General features: G+C 27.9%; 1 protein-coding gene across 2 annotated transcripts in view; it reads right to left on the minus strand.

Annotated features, from left to right (window-relative positions):
• The window catches only part of LOC145242245 (glutamate receptor 2-like), an 815,605-nt gene that overhangs the window by 267,351 nt on the left and 528,193 nt on the right, over positions 1–20,061 (minus strand). The window contains exon 17 of one of the 2 annotated variants that reach the window (XM_080105346.1): positions 5,012–5,145. The exons of the other annotated variant lie outside the window; for it this stretch is intronic. Coding sequence (XP_079961472.1) covers positions 5,095–5,145 — 51 coding nt within the window. The 3' untranslated portion in view covers positions 5,012–5,094. Of the gene's footprint in view, positions 1–5,011; positions 5,146–20,061 lie in introns of those variants that run through there. 2 annotated transcript variants of the gene reach the window in all.

Below are 20,061 nucleotides of genomic sequence, written 5' to 3' on the forward strand. Positions count from 1 at the left end.
GTGTGTGTGTGGGTGTGTGTGGGTGTGTGTGTGTGTGTAAAATCTGAATGAGAATTTGATTACAGTGCATGTCTCTCTTTGTATGTATATATAATACAAATACAGGTGCGTACACTTATAAAGCGGGTGACATAGTGATATTGGATATTTATATAAATATATATATATATTTATAACGTCTGTCATTAATATGTAATAATTAATATATTAATATATATATAATCAGTAAAATTTTATACAAAGATGTGAATATAAATAACTATATAACCATTATTTATGACAAAGTCACAAACACATACACACATTATATATATATATATATATATATATATATATATATATATATATATATATATATATATGAATACATTGTGCTTAAAGACGCATCAGTTGCATATTTTGTAAATTGGTATGTATACAGACATTTAAATTTGCATATATTCGGAGTGGTAATAAAATGACAAACTGATGTCTTCTCGGCTAGACAACGTTTGTTTTCATTCTAGTAGTTCAATAATGTCTTTCAATACTTGTAGATTTTGATTATAAAAAACACGCAACACGATTCAAATTATGTTTTTACTTTCTAAGCTGAAGAAATAAGTCATTTACATCTGTCTACTTTTTACTTGTCGCGACATTTGTTTTCGAATGAATTTCAATGCAATAATCAATCTCTTAAATAATAATATTACAACTATTTTAATAACAGCTTAGATTTAATGTCATATTATAGTATGATGTATTATTATTTTTAATGAAACATTTTTGTATAAAATAATAAAGTATTAAAATAATGCATTTAAGTTACAATAGTAATGTTTATTAAAGATATTTTTAAAACAATAGAAAGTACGCATGGTTATTGAATAGCATGTGATGAATTAATTTGTTCTGTTTCAATATATCTACGATTTAATTGCGTGCTTTAATAAATTCATAAAACTGATATGTGAAATAGCAGTGTGATAGTTATTAATTTGTATTGTTCAGACAAAAATTGACTCACGGTTGAGTTTTGTTTTTGTAAAACATTTCGTCTCTGTATTTTGGTAAATTTTCAGTATGCATCGATCTTTATTTTCGTATACTTTTCAGAATTATATTTATTATTTTGTTCGTATATATTTTCAGTTTTATTTGAGTGTATTCTTTTGATTTCTATGAAAGCCATTTGAAAATAATATAACAAAATTTTATCTTTTCCAGTACAACGGCGAAATCTTGAATCAAGGGCGGGTAACTCGGCTTAAGCATGGGATATCGTTTTGATTGTCCAAACCATAGAAGCGACATCAGCAAGCATCGCTGTTCAATGGTCATGATTGCATTTAATGACCACAAAGCAGTATGTGTATACCCGTACGGCGTTGTACACGCATACTCATACAGGATATGGCCTTTTTTAAATTAAAACTTTTCCTCTTTTGTAAACTGTGATTAGCTTCCTCATAGTAAACCAAATCTGGAATTAGAGTCATATGGAAGGTGCGGGATTACCCACCACAGGAGAATTCTCAGATTGGTAGAAAAATTCGCATAGGAATTATTTCGTCTTCGTTGTCCACTCGTTGTTAGACTTGTAGGTTATATTTCATGTTTTCAGGTACCAAAATTATATTTCTGTAAAAAGCTGAATTGGCTCAGGAGTAGTAAAATTGTTCATGTTGATGAGATCACAAGCTCAGTAGTTTAAGGAAATATTTAAAAACATCAACAAATTAATTATATAAGTAAAACTTGTCAAATTCTACTTATAAATGTTCAGTTATTATTCATATAAGTTAGTAAATATTGTATTTTGAATAAGGATTGTAGGATTCGGTAATTAGAATCAAATCGTTTCAATTACGGGAATAGGTATAATAGAAAAGCATTCGACGAAAAGGTCGGTAAATAATATTGCACTATACACACATATATATATTTTTAACAAAACTCAGATTTTTATAATAGTTTTAAACTGGTGCAAAAAGTTAAAGGAAGTATGATATATAATTATGTACTGGGCATATATATGCACAGATATTTATTTATGAATGCATATATTCAGATATTAAAGATTATTATATGCGTACATGTAAGTATATGGATGGACACAGAAAAAAATTAAAACGAGAAGTAATTATAGCACAATTATATGCACACGCATATATATATATATATATATATATATATGTACATATACATATATATATACATATACATATATATTTATATGTATATATAGAAGAATTTTCATAATGTATTCCAATACATCATTCGATATAAAGAAAAAGTGTATGCGTATACATATATTATATATATATATATATATATATATATATATATATATATATATATATGGGGGGTGTATATGTGTGTGTGTGTGTGTATGTTTGTGCGTGTGTATGTTTGTGCGGCCGCGGATATGCGTGTGTGCGTGTATTGGTGGTAATATATCTTTACGACCCAAGTTATGATAAAAAAGCACCTGGGTATATTTTCTTGAATCAGTTATATGCACGCACGCATTTTTCTTTATGTATATACCTAATAAATTAAAAAGCACCAGTTTAAAAACTACGAACTGTATACACGCATTAATTAATAACAGAGTCAAACTGACACACTACATACCTTGGTGAATTGGTAGATATATTTAAAAAGGCGGTTTAAGCAAGATTATATATATACATATATATATATATATACATGTATATATATATATGAATACATATACATGTAAATTATATATATGTATATGTGTGTACATCAAAATATTTATTAATTACGTGTAAGTGATCTTTTTTGTGGAAAATATCGATTATACATGTTCTATTAATGGTTTTTGCCAGTTGAAACGATTAGGGCCATCTTTCACATAGTATCTACGAGCACGATGGTCTGTTTTCAGTGCTTCTGCATACATACCAACAAATATGAACTGGTATATATATATATATATATATATATATATATATACATACATACATATATATATATATATATATATATATATATATATATGATTGCCTAAAAATTAATTCAAATAAGTGTATACTCTCGCAGCGGTGTTGTCATATATATATATATATATATATATATATATATATATATATATATATATATATATATATATATATATATATATACATATATTAAAAATTAATAATATACCTGTATAATTATTCACGTAAATTTAAAGATAAATATATTTATATACATTCATACACACAAACATATAAGTTAATGTTAAATATATATATATATATATATTTATATATATATATATATATATGTATACAATTTGCGAGCAATCTGCGCGTACTTCCATGTAAAATACTTATATGCATAATTTATATTAAATAATGTTTTTTAATGGTGCACCTGTTATAAATGTATAACATATACCTGAACATATATGTATATGCATATATGTACTTATATGCATAAATAAATATATACATATATATTAATCTGGCAACATATGATATGTAACATAAAATACTCAATAGAAAAGCATGTGTTTTGGGATTGTGTTTTGGTAATATATTTCAATGACCTTTTTACTGTGTATATATAAATAGGTTGCATGGCTTTTGTTTTCTACCGCTTATGTCTGTTTACTATAAACAATGTTGTTTAAATTTGAATTCACTTTCATTACCATCCAAACATTTTAGGTTATACATTTTCTCTCATTTTCATTGGCCTTATGGATTCATGTCTCTCATCACACGTGCATTATTACTCAATTTGTATGCTTTTTGGTTTCATACATTACTTTCGGTTGAATAGGACGCTTTCAATTCGTAGGCCGGTTTTATGACAGAACTAAGTTCTAAATAATACTCTCAAAAGCCTAGGAGAAAGTACACGAAATGTATTTCTCAAATATTTGTGCATGTTGGTCTATATGCGGTAAATAGTCTGTCATATGTGAAAATATACATATCATTAATGCTCAGTCTTTTTCCCTCTCTCTCTCTCTCTCTCTCTCTCTCTCTCTCTCTCTTTTGCTCTCTTGTAATCAATGTCCCTCGCACACATATGCTCCCTTTTGGACTGTTTTCGTTGTTTTCTGTTGTCTGGTTGTTGATTATATTTGAGTATCTCTTTTATTCTACTAACTTGAATAACATTATATATGTATGCAAATAATTTTGTTTATACAACAAGGATGAGAATTCCAAAAGAATCATCACATGATGTACTTTAAAAATAAATAGTGGAATACTATTAGAATATTTTAATTTGGGTTTAAACAATCTACCATTTGATTGCTTAGTTTAAATAGTTACTATTCTACGCTGTTTGTCTCCTAACTCAAATTTATACTATTTATTTCCTCTCTCTCTATCTCTCTCTGTATATATATATATATATATATATATATATATATATATATATATATATATATATATATATATATATATATAGTCTTAGTTTGGATTATTTATTTATATGTTTTGTCTAGTTTATTTATTTTTCAAAACATTTTGATGCTGTCTTGTTTTAATTTCAATTCGTTCATTTAAATATAGCTACAATTTAAAATAAACCATTGGTTTACGGATTGATCATAGTTATACAGGCAGAATATCAGTATACATCCCATTAAATAAATATCGTGACTAACAGGTATAGTTTGTATTTTTTATAATTAATATGTATGATAATATAATGTTTATAATATTAAATAGTATATCTATGCAATTCGGCATATATTAAAAAACTAACATTAGCCCATTTTAATCTATCACTCTTTCATATTTTCTCTCACATATACCATTCATTCAATTATCCATTTATTCAAACAGTTTATTTAATTACACGTACATTTACATTCATTCATTTTACTTCGTCTTAACTTTATCCTTCTTATCTGACTGTGTGTCTTTGGTCTTTTCTTTTAATGTCAACTAGGTAACAAAAAAGATAAAAATAAAAAATGAAGAGTCCAAAATGTGTCCACTTCGTAAATGTCTGGCTCAGTGTGTTGCACGTGTCTCCTTTTCTCTTGCTCGTATTTTGTTTTGTTTGTTTCTGTGTTTTTTTTTCTATTGAATTTGTTACGTCTGCTTCAGCATGTCTTCAATACTCAACCATCTTTCACCATCTTTTATATATGTTTTCGTGCCAGGTGCATTTGTTTGAATGATTCTGTAAAAAGAAGTAGGGCCTACGTTAGATAAAAAAACAAAAAAAATGGAGGCATTTCCTACGTTAACAAGTTTTTTTTTCTTTTTAAAATATACAGTGAAAGGACTTATTTTAAAATTGAAGGCCAAAAACTCACCGGAAAATTTATCAGAATTAAGAATTCTCACAAAAGTTTCAATAAGACGGACAAAGGTTAATCATGGTTACATCTATATTATATTTACTTTTTAATACTTAATAATCATATTCATCAATGTTTTATCTTTTGACAGCAAGTCTAAAGGTTTTTTTATTTATTAATAACTGTTTACAAAGCAATGTCGCTAATTCGATGATTTTGATTGTATTTATTCGGTTAAAAGGCCATTTTACTACGTTACTTAATTATTAATTGTTACAAAAACATTCCTAATATCTAAATATTTTAGGCATTTTTAATATCAAGTATTTGAAACAGACAATATCCATATCCAAAAAATATAAAGCGATGGAAATGGTTAATACTTCAGATAAATATTTCAATGTAAACCTGTAATCGCTATACTTAACTTGCAGTTACTTTTGGTCCGTTTCCACTTTTGTGGTGACTTTTCCTCTTCTGAGTTTTTCACAGTGACCTTTTGTTCTTTAAAGACTAGTTTTTAAACAGAGAGATGTGCGTTGTGTCTTATTTTTACTTCGCTAGTTGAAAAAGACATACATTACGACATTAGACTAAGTAAACAAAAGAACAAACTTGTTCTTTATTATTAATTAACTAAAACATAGATAAAAGCATTATTTTAAATAAAATAGAATTGAATTAAAGTTTACATTAAGTCATTAAAGAATAAGAAAAGAGGGTGTAATTTAACTCAGTGTTAAAATCATATGTGAAAATCACATTGTATGACTTTCGAAGTCTATGGAATTTAGATCTATTTTGAAACATTGATATGACGCTATTTATACTACTTACATGTTCCAAACTGCTATATTTCTTTTTCTTGTTACTAAACACTCTTGCACATTTTCGGTGACAGCTTTTATTAAATGGAATACTTTCAGAGATCTCAATTAGAACTCTTCCTTTTTTTATGGTAAACTGTTCACATTCCGCGTCCGAAATTATAAATGCTTATTTTTCACTAAAGTCAGATAACTACGGATTGAAACCTGGGCGTAAATATAGCTCTCAAACATGGATGCAATGGCTCTAGACTAGGTTTACGCTGAACTCACAGCTTAATTTTTTGGCGGAGTAAATGAATCAATTACATGAATCAAAGAAACGGTTGCTGACTAATTTGACATAATATAAATAACATAACACGGAATGAGAACAGCCGACATCAAAAGAAGGTACTCTTCCAACATCAATGGAGTTCTCGACTAATAAGACACTTGAAGAACGTAGAAGTGTACAGTGAGAATACTGTATGAATATAATTGCCAGGATGAGTATAACAGTCCGTAATATATGCAAACAACGTAAGTAACGACACCACGCCATCTCAACAATACTATAAAATCGACTTTATCTTTATTATTTAAATTCAAAAATTGTTTATGAAATATAATTTTAGACATAAAATGTTATTTTTAAGACAACAGTTTTGTTTTAAAAGAAACTATTAATAGGGTCATTTCAAACATCAGTTTAGAAAACATAAAAGTCAGGGCATATTATAAGAACAATGATTTTTAAAACAAAAATAAATGTTTTATATGACATTTTCATAACACAAACACTCACAGCATCATTCTTTTAATACAAAGAGGCAGCGTCTATTTACGACAACAGATTGATAAGACAATAACACAAAAGCAAGGAGTATACAGAAAGTTGCAAGGTTCATACACCAGGTTTGATATATTTTAAAGGTAATTTGTTTAAAGCATTCTTTTTCAAAGAAAATGTGAATTAAATTTTAAGCTTTAAGTTTAGCGTGGGAGATTAAGTACCGGTTTCACCCATAAAAATGCGATCCAGGGAATCGTAAATGAATTTACAATAATATCTACGATTTAACCATATACGTATGTCTATTCTTGACTGTATCGCAAGATCTCAATCATCAATGTTTAACTTTTTTTAATTCTTTCTTGGTTCAAAAAGATGGATTACACTCTGTTGATCATTTTAAAGTAAGAGCGATATTCCCGAAATGTGACAGTCACGTATTGTTATATCTAGTGTTATTTAAAAGATGATCCCCGGAATTTTTCCCTGAATAGAATAGACGTCTTAAACAAAGTCAAAATCGAAGTATGAGAGGAGTGTGTCAGGGCAAGTGACAATGAACGGTAATAACGCAATGAATATTTGGGTTTTTATAATTAGAATAAGTAGTCAATTTCAGTATTAGTTGCTAATTGTATTTTTCTAATACGGTTGGATTCTATAAAAGATTCTGAATTTTATCTACGATTCCATTGAGTGCATTTTCTTGGGTCAATATATACTATATTTTCTTTAGAAATATACAACATATATAATATATTTATTACAAATATACAATATGGATAATATATTTATTACAAATATACAACATGTATAATATAATTGTTAGAAATATACAACAGATACAGTATACTTGTTAGAAAGATACCACATGTATTGTGTATTTATTAGAAATATACATGTAACTATATTTTAGAAATATACAATGTGTATCATGTTTCACACAATTATACATGTATAATATATTTGCAAGAAATATACAACGGATAGTAAATCCTTGCATAAAACATTTGACTTCTTTCGTTTGAATTAGGAGTTTTAGGAATACACGTGGAAGCCATGTATCGAACTGATGTTTGAGGAGCAAAAATAAGAATTTAAGAATGTTTAAAGCATATGAGTAGCAAATTTCGTCTGTAGTAGATTTATGAGTGCGAAATATGCGGTTAACTGCATGTTTCATCTCAGATTTATCAGTTCTATTCCAAAACTATTACTAAATAGAAAGGCGCAATTTAAAGTGACTAGAATCGAACCATCGATGAGCAAAAAGATTGAGCAAGTTCTAAGTTGCTCCTGTGCTACTACCATGCCACCTGAAAAAAGTTACCTGACAATAAGAATCTATTGTAGATATATATAAAAAAAACCGGTTAACGCCTACCTTAATGCGTTGGTTATACAACAGATATTGATGTACCACCTACATTGAAGGTTTGTTAAAGAAAAAATTATCATTTATGCAATATATGTATACATATATATGTGTGTGTGTGTGTGTGTGTGTGTGTGCATGAGAATGCGTGTGTAGTTATGGTGTTTGATTAAAGTTCAGAAAATATCTGCTACGAGTTAATTATATATAAAACAATACACAACCGTATATGATAAAAACAACAAAAAAATTATTCAACGCTAAATATATATATTTGGGGAACTTTAAAATTTTTTATACGGTCTCTTGTTAATGTTTCGCTTCAGAAAGTAAAACAATATTGCTTTGGTATTAACTATGTGGAGATTTTACACTGAGTAGTTTATTAATACGAGAAGGCAGGCATTTTAATATAGATGAAAAAAAGAATATATATATATATATGTATATATATATATATAATTATTTAAAATACAATTATCCACTGACACGTGTTTCGTCGTCTACGATTCATCGGTGGCTGAATTTAGTGACATTCAGACACTCTGATGAGGCGAAGACGACGAAACACGTGCCAGTTGATAATTACTTTTTAAAAATAATTCACATGCCGCTCCTCATTTGAGGTACCAAACTGGTCAAAGGGAAAATTATTCTCAACTCGCATTTAGGTAAAAATACGCTTTCATATAAATAATTGAATCCATTCAATAATTATCGCTAACAAAAACAAACAAGCGACATATATATATGTATATATGTATATATATATATATATATATATATATGTATATATATATAGGTATGTGTGCATATATATACATATATATATATGTAAATGCATTGCGATAGATAAGCTGGTATGTATATATATATATATTTTTGTGTGTGTGTGTGTGTGTTATTAATAATGTTAGGTTTTTTTTAATAGGCTGCTGATGATATATCAGTTATAAATCATAAAATACATGAGCAATTCCAATTTTCAGCTAAGGCGTATACTAGATCTAGTATCTTACAAGAATAGGCAACAAGGAACACGCATGTGGCAGACTCTAAGTCGAAGTCGTTCAGGCGTTCGTACTGCTACAGAGAATGAGCGTATTGGGTATTCATACCCACTCCTATTCAGTAATAAAGCCCCATGACACACACACACACACACAAACATATATATATATATATATATATATATATATATAAATGTAAATATATATATATATTGGCTATGCTCGTGCCTCTCCTGCTGCTAGCCCTGCCCGCCCTACACTCATGTTTCTCTCATTCACACTGAGGAAGATACAAGGATCGGTCGAAAAAGATGTGCTTTTGAAAGGAACATTCTTGTTTTTTCGTATTTCTACACGTCAACACATAGGAAATAAATACAGAAAAGATAAAAACATTTTATATTTTTCGTATTGATTTGTCTTTATACATATTTTAATATATATATATATATATATATATATATATATATATATATATATATATATATATATATAAGTGAACTACTGAAATTCATATATTGACATCCCACCTTAAACTGACATCTGCGGTTCCCCACGATATTTTGAAACACTATAATTTTGTGTATTAAGCATATGATTTTATATTCAGTAAAATCGAACTGACAAAACTATTTAAAGTTTTAAGGTTATTCTCACCCCCTGAAACACGGAACATATATATTCGAAATCCCTTCCATTGTTTTTCCCAGCAAATTATATGTATCTCCAGATTTAACAATTTACACAAGACACAGAAATTATTGAAGTCATTCTAATAGTAAAATAATATATTACTGATTTTGTATATATATATATATAATATATATATATATACGCATACGCGCACACACACATATATATACGCATACGCACACACACACACACACACACACACATATATATATATATATATATATATATATATATGCGTGTGTGTGTATGTGCGTATGCACATATATATACATATTTATATATATATATATATATATATATATATATATATAATCAGTAATATACTATTTTACTATTAGAATGAATTCGATAATTTCTGTGTCTAGTGTAAATTGTTAAATCTGGAAACAGATCGCTCTATAAATTTGTTTATTTCTAACGCATTGTCCTTTTTGACTTGCAATGGTATTCATTCACATAAAAACCACAATGCTAATTATAATTCTATTCATATACTGGATTGATAGAGGCATGGATTTATGTTCCATAACGTTGCATACAGTATATATCTAATTATAGAAAGCAGCAAATTTGTTTTTATTATGCTAAAGAAATAACAACTAATTTAAGAGTGGCATGTTAATGTTTAGTTAAAAACAATGTTACTCAGAATCAAGAAAACTCTCCGACAATATCTCGTATATATCTGAGTATTTTTTACATGAATCTTAAAACATAAAATTATTTTATTTACTAATGATCAACTATTAATTAAAAACATTGTTAATTTAAGGGAAATCGCATATTTGAATGTTAGTTTTTTTTAATAAAGCTGCAATAAAATCTATATTGTTTTTCCTTTAACATTTTAACCGAGAATATGTTTCCAGTGAGTGAAAGGGCATTTCTTAAATAAAATAATTTTATTTCGCAGATTTTATTAATGCATGTTAGCATTGCAAATAAATGTTAAGAAGGTCTTACAAACATATAGATTTTATAAATAAATGATTCAGTTTATAATATACATAAAACACTGGAGTGTGATTTGTATTTGAATATTTTTTTTATGTAGAACATATGTCTTCGCAAAATATTGACTAAAAAATGGTGAAATTGGCATGGAAGTATTCAGCTAAAGTAGGAAAATGATACATTTTATTAATAAAGGAAAAAAGTTATATGACAGTTAACGAAGTGATTGAGTACAAAAATGAATGCCTAATATCAAGGATTTTTAAGCATATATATTGACAGAACATATAATACTTTACGAATATTAAAATCATCAGGTTCAAATTAAAAATTTATAATCGTTAAATACTTTGAAATTTTCGTAAATATGAGAGTCAATGTTTATATAATTATTATATATACTTATATCTATAAATATGTATATAGATATATGTATATATGCATATAAATACGTTATCGATTAAAAGTTTAGCTTTTAGAGCAAAATATATTATGAATAGCGTTGCCATTTTACTCTTATACTTAACTAAAATCTAAAAATAATATGCTATTTGATTATATTAAAACAGTAAACATAGATTCTTAAATAATATTTAAGTAATATTTCATATTGTGCGACAACTGTAAACCTAAATTAAATTCCAAACATAATAGTTTAGTACAACCTTTCAACCTAATTGGGTTAGCTCATATAAAGATGTTTCAGCAAATATAATGTGTTTAATATTTATACATGTATATATATATGTGTGTGTGTATATATATATATGTATAAACACACACACATATATATATATATATAAGCAGATTTATTTAGTATAAAGCTATTGTAAATTGTGAGCTATTTAGAGACAAAATAATAGATCGTATTCTATTAAAAGTTATTCATTATTTTATGTTAACTTTCTCAACATGACATTCTGTTTTTAATATAATAAAAAGGGGGCATAATTTAATCGTAAAGTTAGTGTTTAGGAGAAATCTTTTTTTAAACTGATTTAACTAAATAAGAAAAATATTATTTAATATAATTATCTTGTATGTCGGAAAATGAGGATAACGCAAACAATCAAAATAAATCCTCTTTTAGAAACAAGCTTCTTAGTATTTTTATATAAACTTTTAAAATTAAATGTTGACATATTCTGCATAATTGCATTATCTTCTTTACATTAAGAAATCATTTTGCAAACCGTGTTTTCAGAAACAATCATCACCATCGTTATAACGCAAACGCCCCTTTCACTTTAAAGCAGGTTATGAAGAGAAATTCTATTAATTAGGTTTTACAATTTTTTGGAAGTTTAAATTAAAGTACGAATTAAATTTATATCTTCATTATATGTATAATTTTCTAACAGTTTGTAAACGACTTCAAATATATTATTACTGGGAGACAAGCGTATTCCCATTTAATCTAATTTCATCTCGCGTTATTGTTTTCAATATATTTGCAACAGATTTCAAAATCTACATTTTAAACCTTCATTCTAATTTACCAAAACTTTGAAAGCACCATGTAAATTTCTCAGTGCAATTTAAGAATCCACAAGAACAAAACGATAACATTGTAAATATAATATTTAAAAATTCTGCTATTGTCTATTTCTCTTGTCTTCATGTCCTATAATATGTAAGTAATTTTAACACATTCATATTTTTGCGCGATATAAATGTATGACGTTTATATAATTTCAAAATGTCTGCGATATTAGTTTGCAAATATATTACAGTAAGTTAATCATTGTGTTGTTGGTATGCAAATGAATTCCGATTAATTTTTCAACTTCGAGAATAACTACCGCTAATTCTACATTTAAAGCAACGTTGCGGTTGCATCGACCTAGTGATTGGTAATTCTCTCTTACATATAATATTTTAGAGGAACCGAACGTTTAATCGACAATCCTATTTTCTTTAATTGGAAGCTTGTGCAACTATCGGTTATTTTGAATTCAACTTGCCTTGGCAATTGATCATGCTGTGTCGACAGGACGGAGCCAAATGTCAAACGGCGTGCGATGTAATCAATTTACTGAAATGTTTGATGATCGAATAATTTCACGAAATCGACTGGTAAACTTGTAAATGTCGTTCATGTGATTTAATCGCCTCAGATTATTTTCTCTGGCTATATGTAAAGTCCTATGCTTACGCTGATATATCAATCACTATGAAGAGAACATTTTACGCATTATTGTCGAAATACAACTTTATTTAATAAGTAGAGCTGTGAAAATTGTGGTGTTATATTACGCTATATACACGCAAGGCGCAGGGATAATATGCTCGAAATTGTATTTAAATTATAAATGCCAATAACCAGTAGTTCGAATAAACTACTAATTTGTATAATAAAATATTTTTTTCTAATTTATTTTAATTTCTAATTCGCCGCCGTTTACATAATATAAAAATAATTTATAAAAGTATTTCTATTATATTTGATATAGAAATTGATGGGAAAAATGCATAATATAAATACTGTTTATATGGACAAAAGCGAGCAGTTTAACAGTGAAAACACAGTGTCTCACGCAGATTTATTTGAAGAATATTTTACTAGTAACAGCATATAAAATAATACATTATTAAGAATAAAGCGATTATCCAAAGGAAGTGTTATCTCGTGTGTGTATATTGTAAAAATATCATTGCAGATCATATTTAATAATAATAAATGAAGCATATAGAAAAATGCAGGTAAAATATGAAGTAACTATAATAATATAGGAAATTAGGAAATTATCTTGTAATTTTGGTTTATCTGTTTAATGCGATAGTAAAAATGAATAATTGTAAAACCGTAGTGAGAAACATAACAAATATTAGGAAAGTGTTTGTAAGAAATAACATAAATAACATTCTCTCTTTCTCCCTCTTTCTCGTCCTCTCTCTCGTTTTTCTCTCTATATATATGTATATGTATGTATATATATATATATATATATATATGAATATATATATACGTGTATTTATAAAATGCAATATATTTATAAGACTTATCAATGAATCAATAGATTACTCTCAAGTAATTATTACGTAATATAAAAGCTTTCAACAGTTTTCGCGTGAAATGTAAGAAATCGAACGGTTTATTTCCCATAGTTCTATATATACAGTCAAGGGCGTTAAATATTCCACAGTAAATACTCAACAGTAAATATTCAACATTTCCATTTAATACCGATCAATATGTTGTTGTCAATAACGTAAATTCTTATCATCAGTGACTTTGACAATTTCAAATCTCTTCTTTTTTTGTTCAGATATTTTTAATTTTTTAAGATAATTTAATTTTTTAAGATAATTTCATAAAATACTTTTATGATAAATTAGTACGTGCACAAAAATTAATAGAAAATATCCGGTATTTGTTTAACAATGAAAATTCAATAATTATTACCATTGGCGTTTTCTTTCATTCTTATTTGATATTTTAAGTGGTATAATGAGTAGAAAAATCATAATATAGAATAATAAGTATAGTGGCGTCGAAAATCTGGGTGTAAATAGATAAAAAATATATTAGATTATTACTAAAAAATTGGTGAATAGTATTTTCATAACAAGTATTTGCTAAAAGATTTAAACCATTCTCTTTAAATGGAAATATTTCTATAATGGTGGATCCGTAGAAAATCATCTAACATAATGGTAAAATAATGTTTTAATAATGGCGAAAATTTAAATGTGATATTAAGATATGATGTTAAAATGCCGATTCACATTTGGAGGAGTAAAGCTAATAAAGGTGATCTATCCTGATTAAATCGATTTTAAAAGAAAATAAGTTGATGGCAGTAAATAATAAAATGTCCGCTTAAAAATAATAACATCAGACATGATGTGCTACGTACTAAGAAATGCGAATATATGAAGATGTATAAGATAAACGTGACTGTTATGAATAGTAGTTAAGTAAAAAAGAAAACACTGAAATGAATAATGATGATCGTTAAGAGTTGAGCGAAAATTACGATGGAAATGGAACGAATGAATAAAATGTGAGAATATATAACGATGTGAAAGTTTGTGTTAAAATACCTACGGATCTCAGATAAATGATGCGAAAAATAATACAAACATTCTAGTGAAAATAGAAAACGGCAAATCTGATAAAGCTGATGAGAGACAATTGTTTTAAATCCAATTAAAATAGAAAGTAAACCGGATAATATTTTTTTACAAGGTGGTCACCACTTATCAAGGCCCGGAAGCCACTCAGGGATAAGGGATATTGTAAGTACAGTACGTTAATGTGGATAAAGTTGTGTGTCAGAAAAATGATATAATACGGTTATCAAAAAAAAGTAGCGAATGTTATAGAAGTTGAACTACGACAAATGGTGAAATTCTCAGTAAATTAAATGGCAGTTGATCTATTTGTGTGATCGTAAGGTATAAACCTTTTTCGATATTTAACATATTTAATATTTATTTGTTAATATTGAAGTAGTTCCAAACGTTAAGCTTCTCATTTTTTAACTAAAACGTTCAAGGAGATACAAAGATGATGCAATTTAAACAATCAAACATTTGTAAAAGAATTATGACCTGATGATGCCTGATTTTTATAACTAGTTTATGATTACATAAATGTGTAACTAAACTTAAATCATTTAATGATTTTGTAAAAATAAAAAAGACGTGTATATATATATATATATATATATATATATATATATATATATGTTTTTTTTTTACACAGTGATCACCACTTATCAAGGCCCGGAAGCCACTCAAGGATAAGGGTTATTGCAAGTACATTACGTTAGTGTGGAGATTTGATGAAGTGTTTAATTAGGGGTCGGTTCATTAGGAATTTGTTAACATTGGACTTGAAGACATCCAAGTTGTAGTCCGGAGGGAAGCAGGCAGACAGAACAGAGTTCCACAGGCGTGCAGTTCTAAGAAAGAAGCTTTGTTCATGGAATCCGCGTTTTGATTTAGGTGTTTGTGGGTGTGCATGTGTGTAAATAAATAATATATATATATATATATATATATATATATATATATATATATATATATATATATATATACACATTACTGGGTTCATCTAATTCAATATATTAATACGAAGACAATGATAAGCATATCATCAATGTTTCGTAGATAAGTTTTGATATTGATGACGTGATATAAAATCTCAATTTTAGACTTTCTCGCATCAAATCTAAGAAATGAAAATATCTACACTAAATTTACCATATTGTCTAGGGTTAATTTCGCGTGATTGTCAGTGATTGTTACAGAGTTCATATGGATTGTAGTGTAATATATATATATATATATATATATATATATATATACATATATATATATATACATATATATATATATATATATATATATATATATATATATATATATATATATATATATATATATATATATTAGCCGGTATTCATATTTTTTACCCGATTGGTCACTAATTTGGGTGCTGTGATTAGAAAAGATAAAGCAGATCTTAAAATGTGCGCGGTATTGCATATTTGGATTTTTTTTTTTTATCTGTTATTTCAATCTTTTTGTATATGTTTGTATCATGGAGTGTTCATAAATATACATTCTCGATGTCAATAAAGTCTTCAAAGGAAGATGGTTGCTGCCAAAAAGATGTATATTTTGGGGCTTTGTCTCTTTTTCTAGACGATGATGGGAAAGCAGCATTTAATGATTTCATGCAGGAGATATTGAGGATTTGAAAGAATGCATCAGCTAGAAATTCGAAGCGTTTCTACTTAAGACGATATGAAAAAAAGAAAACGTGAAAGTCTCTAATATACGTTGCCAAATTCGGCCGCGATTTGTGAGGTCTCATCTTTAGAACCCATGACAATATACTTATAAAATTGAGTAAAATATTTTACAGTCAATTAGAGATATTCTACTTTTTTTTTTTAAAGTAAAATTCTATATTTAAGATAGCTTTTAAGATATTTCGAATGTACTTAAGTTCTACCTCATGAGAATTTGATTAAATTTTTAATACATGTATTTACAAACAATAATACAGACACAGGCAATAATTGAAAAAAAAAAACATATGCAGATTATTAATAATACCGAAAGCGTAATGCAGTTGAATATGAAAATATATGAGAATCCCAAGAATTGTACTATGGTGAAACCTCTGCGAAATTAAAGAATAGTCACAAAAATAATTTTGTAGATTTAAGCACCAACAGCAGACTACAAATTTACTCAGATAAAATATTTTCTAATCGAAACAGGTCTATTAAATCTATTTTGATTTTTAAAAAATGGCAGTAAAACAGTTTGCCAATTTTGGAAGTAATACTCCACACAAATCGCTTCAGGTAACCTTAATGGACATATAAGTCTAATAAACTAAATATAGGAAACACAGACAAACAGACATATACTAATCAATATGCACTCATCTGTACCAGTTACTTCGATGAAATATAATCCGACATTTCTGTATATATATATATATATATATATATATATATATATATATATATATATATATATATATATATATATATATATAATTATTTACTATAATAATGATTAAATACCTACAGACACTAGTGTTTCATCTTTTCGGGAATCATCAGTGCAGAATCGAACACGGCGACAAAACCATCACTAACTCCATTGGCAAGGACCAAATCTATTCGCTAACCGCGGGAAATATTGTTGAAATTTAAACATTTATTTTAAATGTTTTTAACGTCTGTCAAAGTGATCTAACCATTATATGACGATCTACGCATGCGAGCTACAATGAGTCTCTGTGTGTGTGTATATTTGTGTGCATACGTGTGTATAATTTCATTCATTCAAATAACAATTACTGATTAAACCCCAAGTTTTAATATCTCCAGAAACAAAAATTTCAATCCCGAGACTTGGAAGTAATTCGGAATGGAGTAGTCCACTTGATTACAAAAATAAATGGAGGTGTTTTGGGATTTTAGGTTAATAATAATAATAATAATAATAATAATAATAATAATAATAATAATAATAATAATACCGATAATAGTAGGAGCACTAGGAACAATTCTGAAAAACTTCGAATAAAGAATGTCAGAAATTGGAATCAGAGGAATAACTGCAAAAGTACAACGACTAACGATAATGAAAACGACTGAAATAATAAGGAAAACCCTTGAATGCGGAGAATAATACAAGACAATATAACGAATAAGCGTTACAGGGAATGAAGAACACCGAAACTGCATATTTACAAATTCTACACCCCCCATCATGCATTCCCCCCATTGTTTCATGACCGATCCCCCCCCCAACAAAAAATGATACCAAAGGGCCGAGAAGGGTCAATAAGGACTGAAAGACCGAGGAGCGAGCGCCAACCAGACCTCGGCTGGACAAGCGCAAAAAGAACTGAGATCTTAGGGAGGCTGAGTGCCACTCAAATTCCAGTATAAACCAATGGCCACTACCAGCGAGAAATCAATAGTAAGCGGATGTTGCCATTATGCAAATTCATTTGTAAATGCTATCGAAGAAGATGGAGAGGGCTGGACGTCTGGGGAGACTTGTTGTCACTCAGCTTCCAGAGAATACCACAGGTTTCCAATCAGATCGTTTGTTGACTTTTGTGAAAGCTCCATGTGGGTCAATAATAATAATAATAATAATAATAATAATAATAATAATAATAATAATAATACCGCCCATTTTTAATTTGAGCGAGTGTCATCATAAACAGGCACCACACCAAATACTGAGGGGTCAAGGAGAATGAAAAAACTGAGGATAGAAAGCAATAGCCAGAACTTCACTTGATGAGTGCAAAGCGGACTGGGACCTTGGGGAAACGTATTGCCACCCAAATTTCAGTAAAGACTAAAGGTCGCCGCCAACAAGAAATCAATGCTAAGCGGCTGCTGCGATAACGGAATTTCTTTTTTTTTTTTTTTTTTTTTTTTTTTTGCAAACGAGGTAAAAGTACTGGAAATCTGGGGAGACTGATTGTCACTCAGACTCCAGGGAACACCACAAGTTGATCTGAAAGAGCAATCTTTGTTGATGGCTGTTGCAATTGCTGCTTATGAGTAAATAATAATAATAATAATAATAATAATAATAATAATAATAATAATAATAATAATAATAATAATAATAATGAATTAATTACTGATCTAATTCTATAATTATTCATGAGAATTTCATTGAAATTCCTAAATAAATAACGAATGCAATTACCATTTTCCTATCATCTCCTCATAGTATACGGAATATATATATATATATATATATATATATATATATATATATAATTATTTGTATGATAATTCTAAAATTATTAAATAACTACATATACTTAATATTATCATTCTCGATAATAAAATGTCTGTCCGAATTAAATTGTCCTAGATTATTTTCTTACGAGGTGCATTAATTTTTACTACTGAATTCTGCATTTACAAAAAATATACGCTTTTTGCAAATAGTGTGATTAAAAACATAATATATAGAAAATCACCGATACATACTTTCATATAACATCATATTTTAAGTATGTATATATGCATACAAGTTGTACAGATACGCACACATACACACACATATGCATATGTATATATATATGTGTGTGTGTGTGTGTGTGTGTGTGTGTGTGTGTGTGTGTGTTATGCGTAGGAATTCCCCTCTGGCAAATATCGTAGATTTGCATCAACAGATGCCACACACAAATCCAATATAACTAGGCAAATAGCCACTATTTTATGTATCTTTTGAACATAATTTCAGACACATTAAGTCGTGATAATAAAACACATCGAGTTGATATTTTTCTCTCCAAATATTTAGTCGTATAACTGTTATCAGTAGTCATTGAGAAGAATTCTACACGTTCTACAGATTCTGTGATTACACCGAACGTAACTGGCTTATACATAAAATAATCTTTCCAATATCCGATCATAAATAATAAAGACTCTCTTTCTAAAATCCATCCACTTCTGATTGGCTGAGCTCTGATCATTCTTACCTTCCAGATTATAGTTCTTTACTTTAGAAACGAACGGTTAGTAACATTAAAATATAGCGTTGCTAAAAGACATATTATGCTGCCCGGCATGATTCATTTAATGTTATTTCAGTCATTAAATGATCGCTCAATAACCAGTCCATCGTCGCCGTCAAAACAGCAACAA

The sequence above is a fragment of the Euprymna scolopes genome, chromosome 1, assembly GCF_053919585.1.
Source record: "Euprymna scolopes isolate OS-2025 chromosome 1, ASM5391958v1, whole genome shotgun sequence".
NCBI lineage: Eukaryota > Metazoa > Mollusca > Cephalopoda > Sepiida > Sepiolidae > Euprymna > Euprymna scolopes.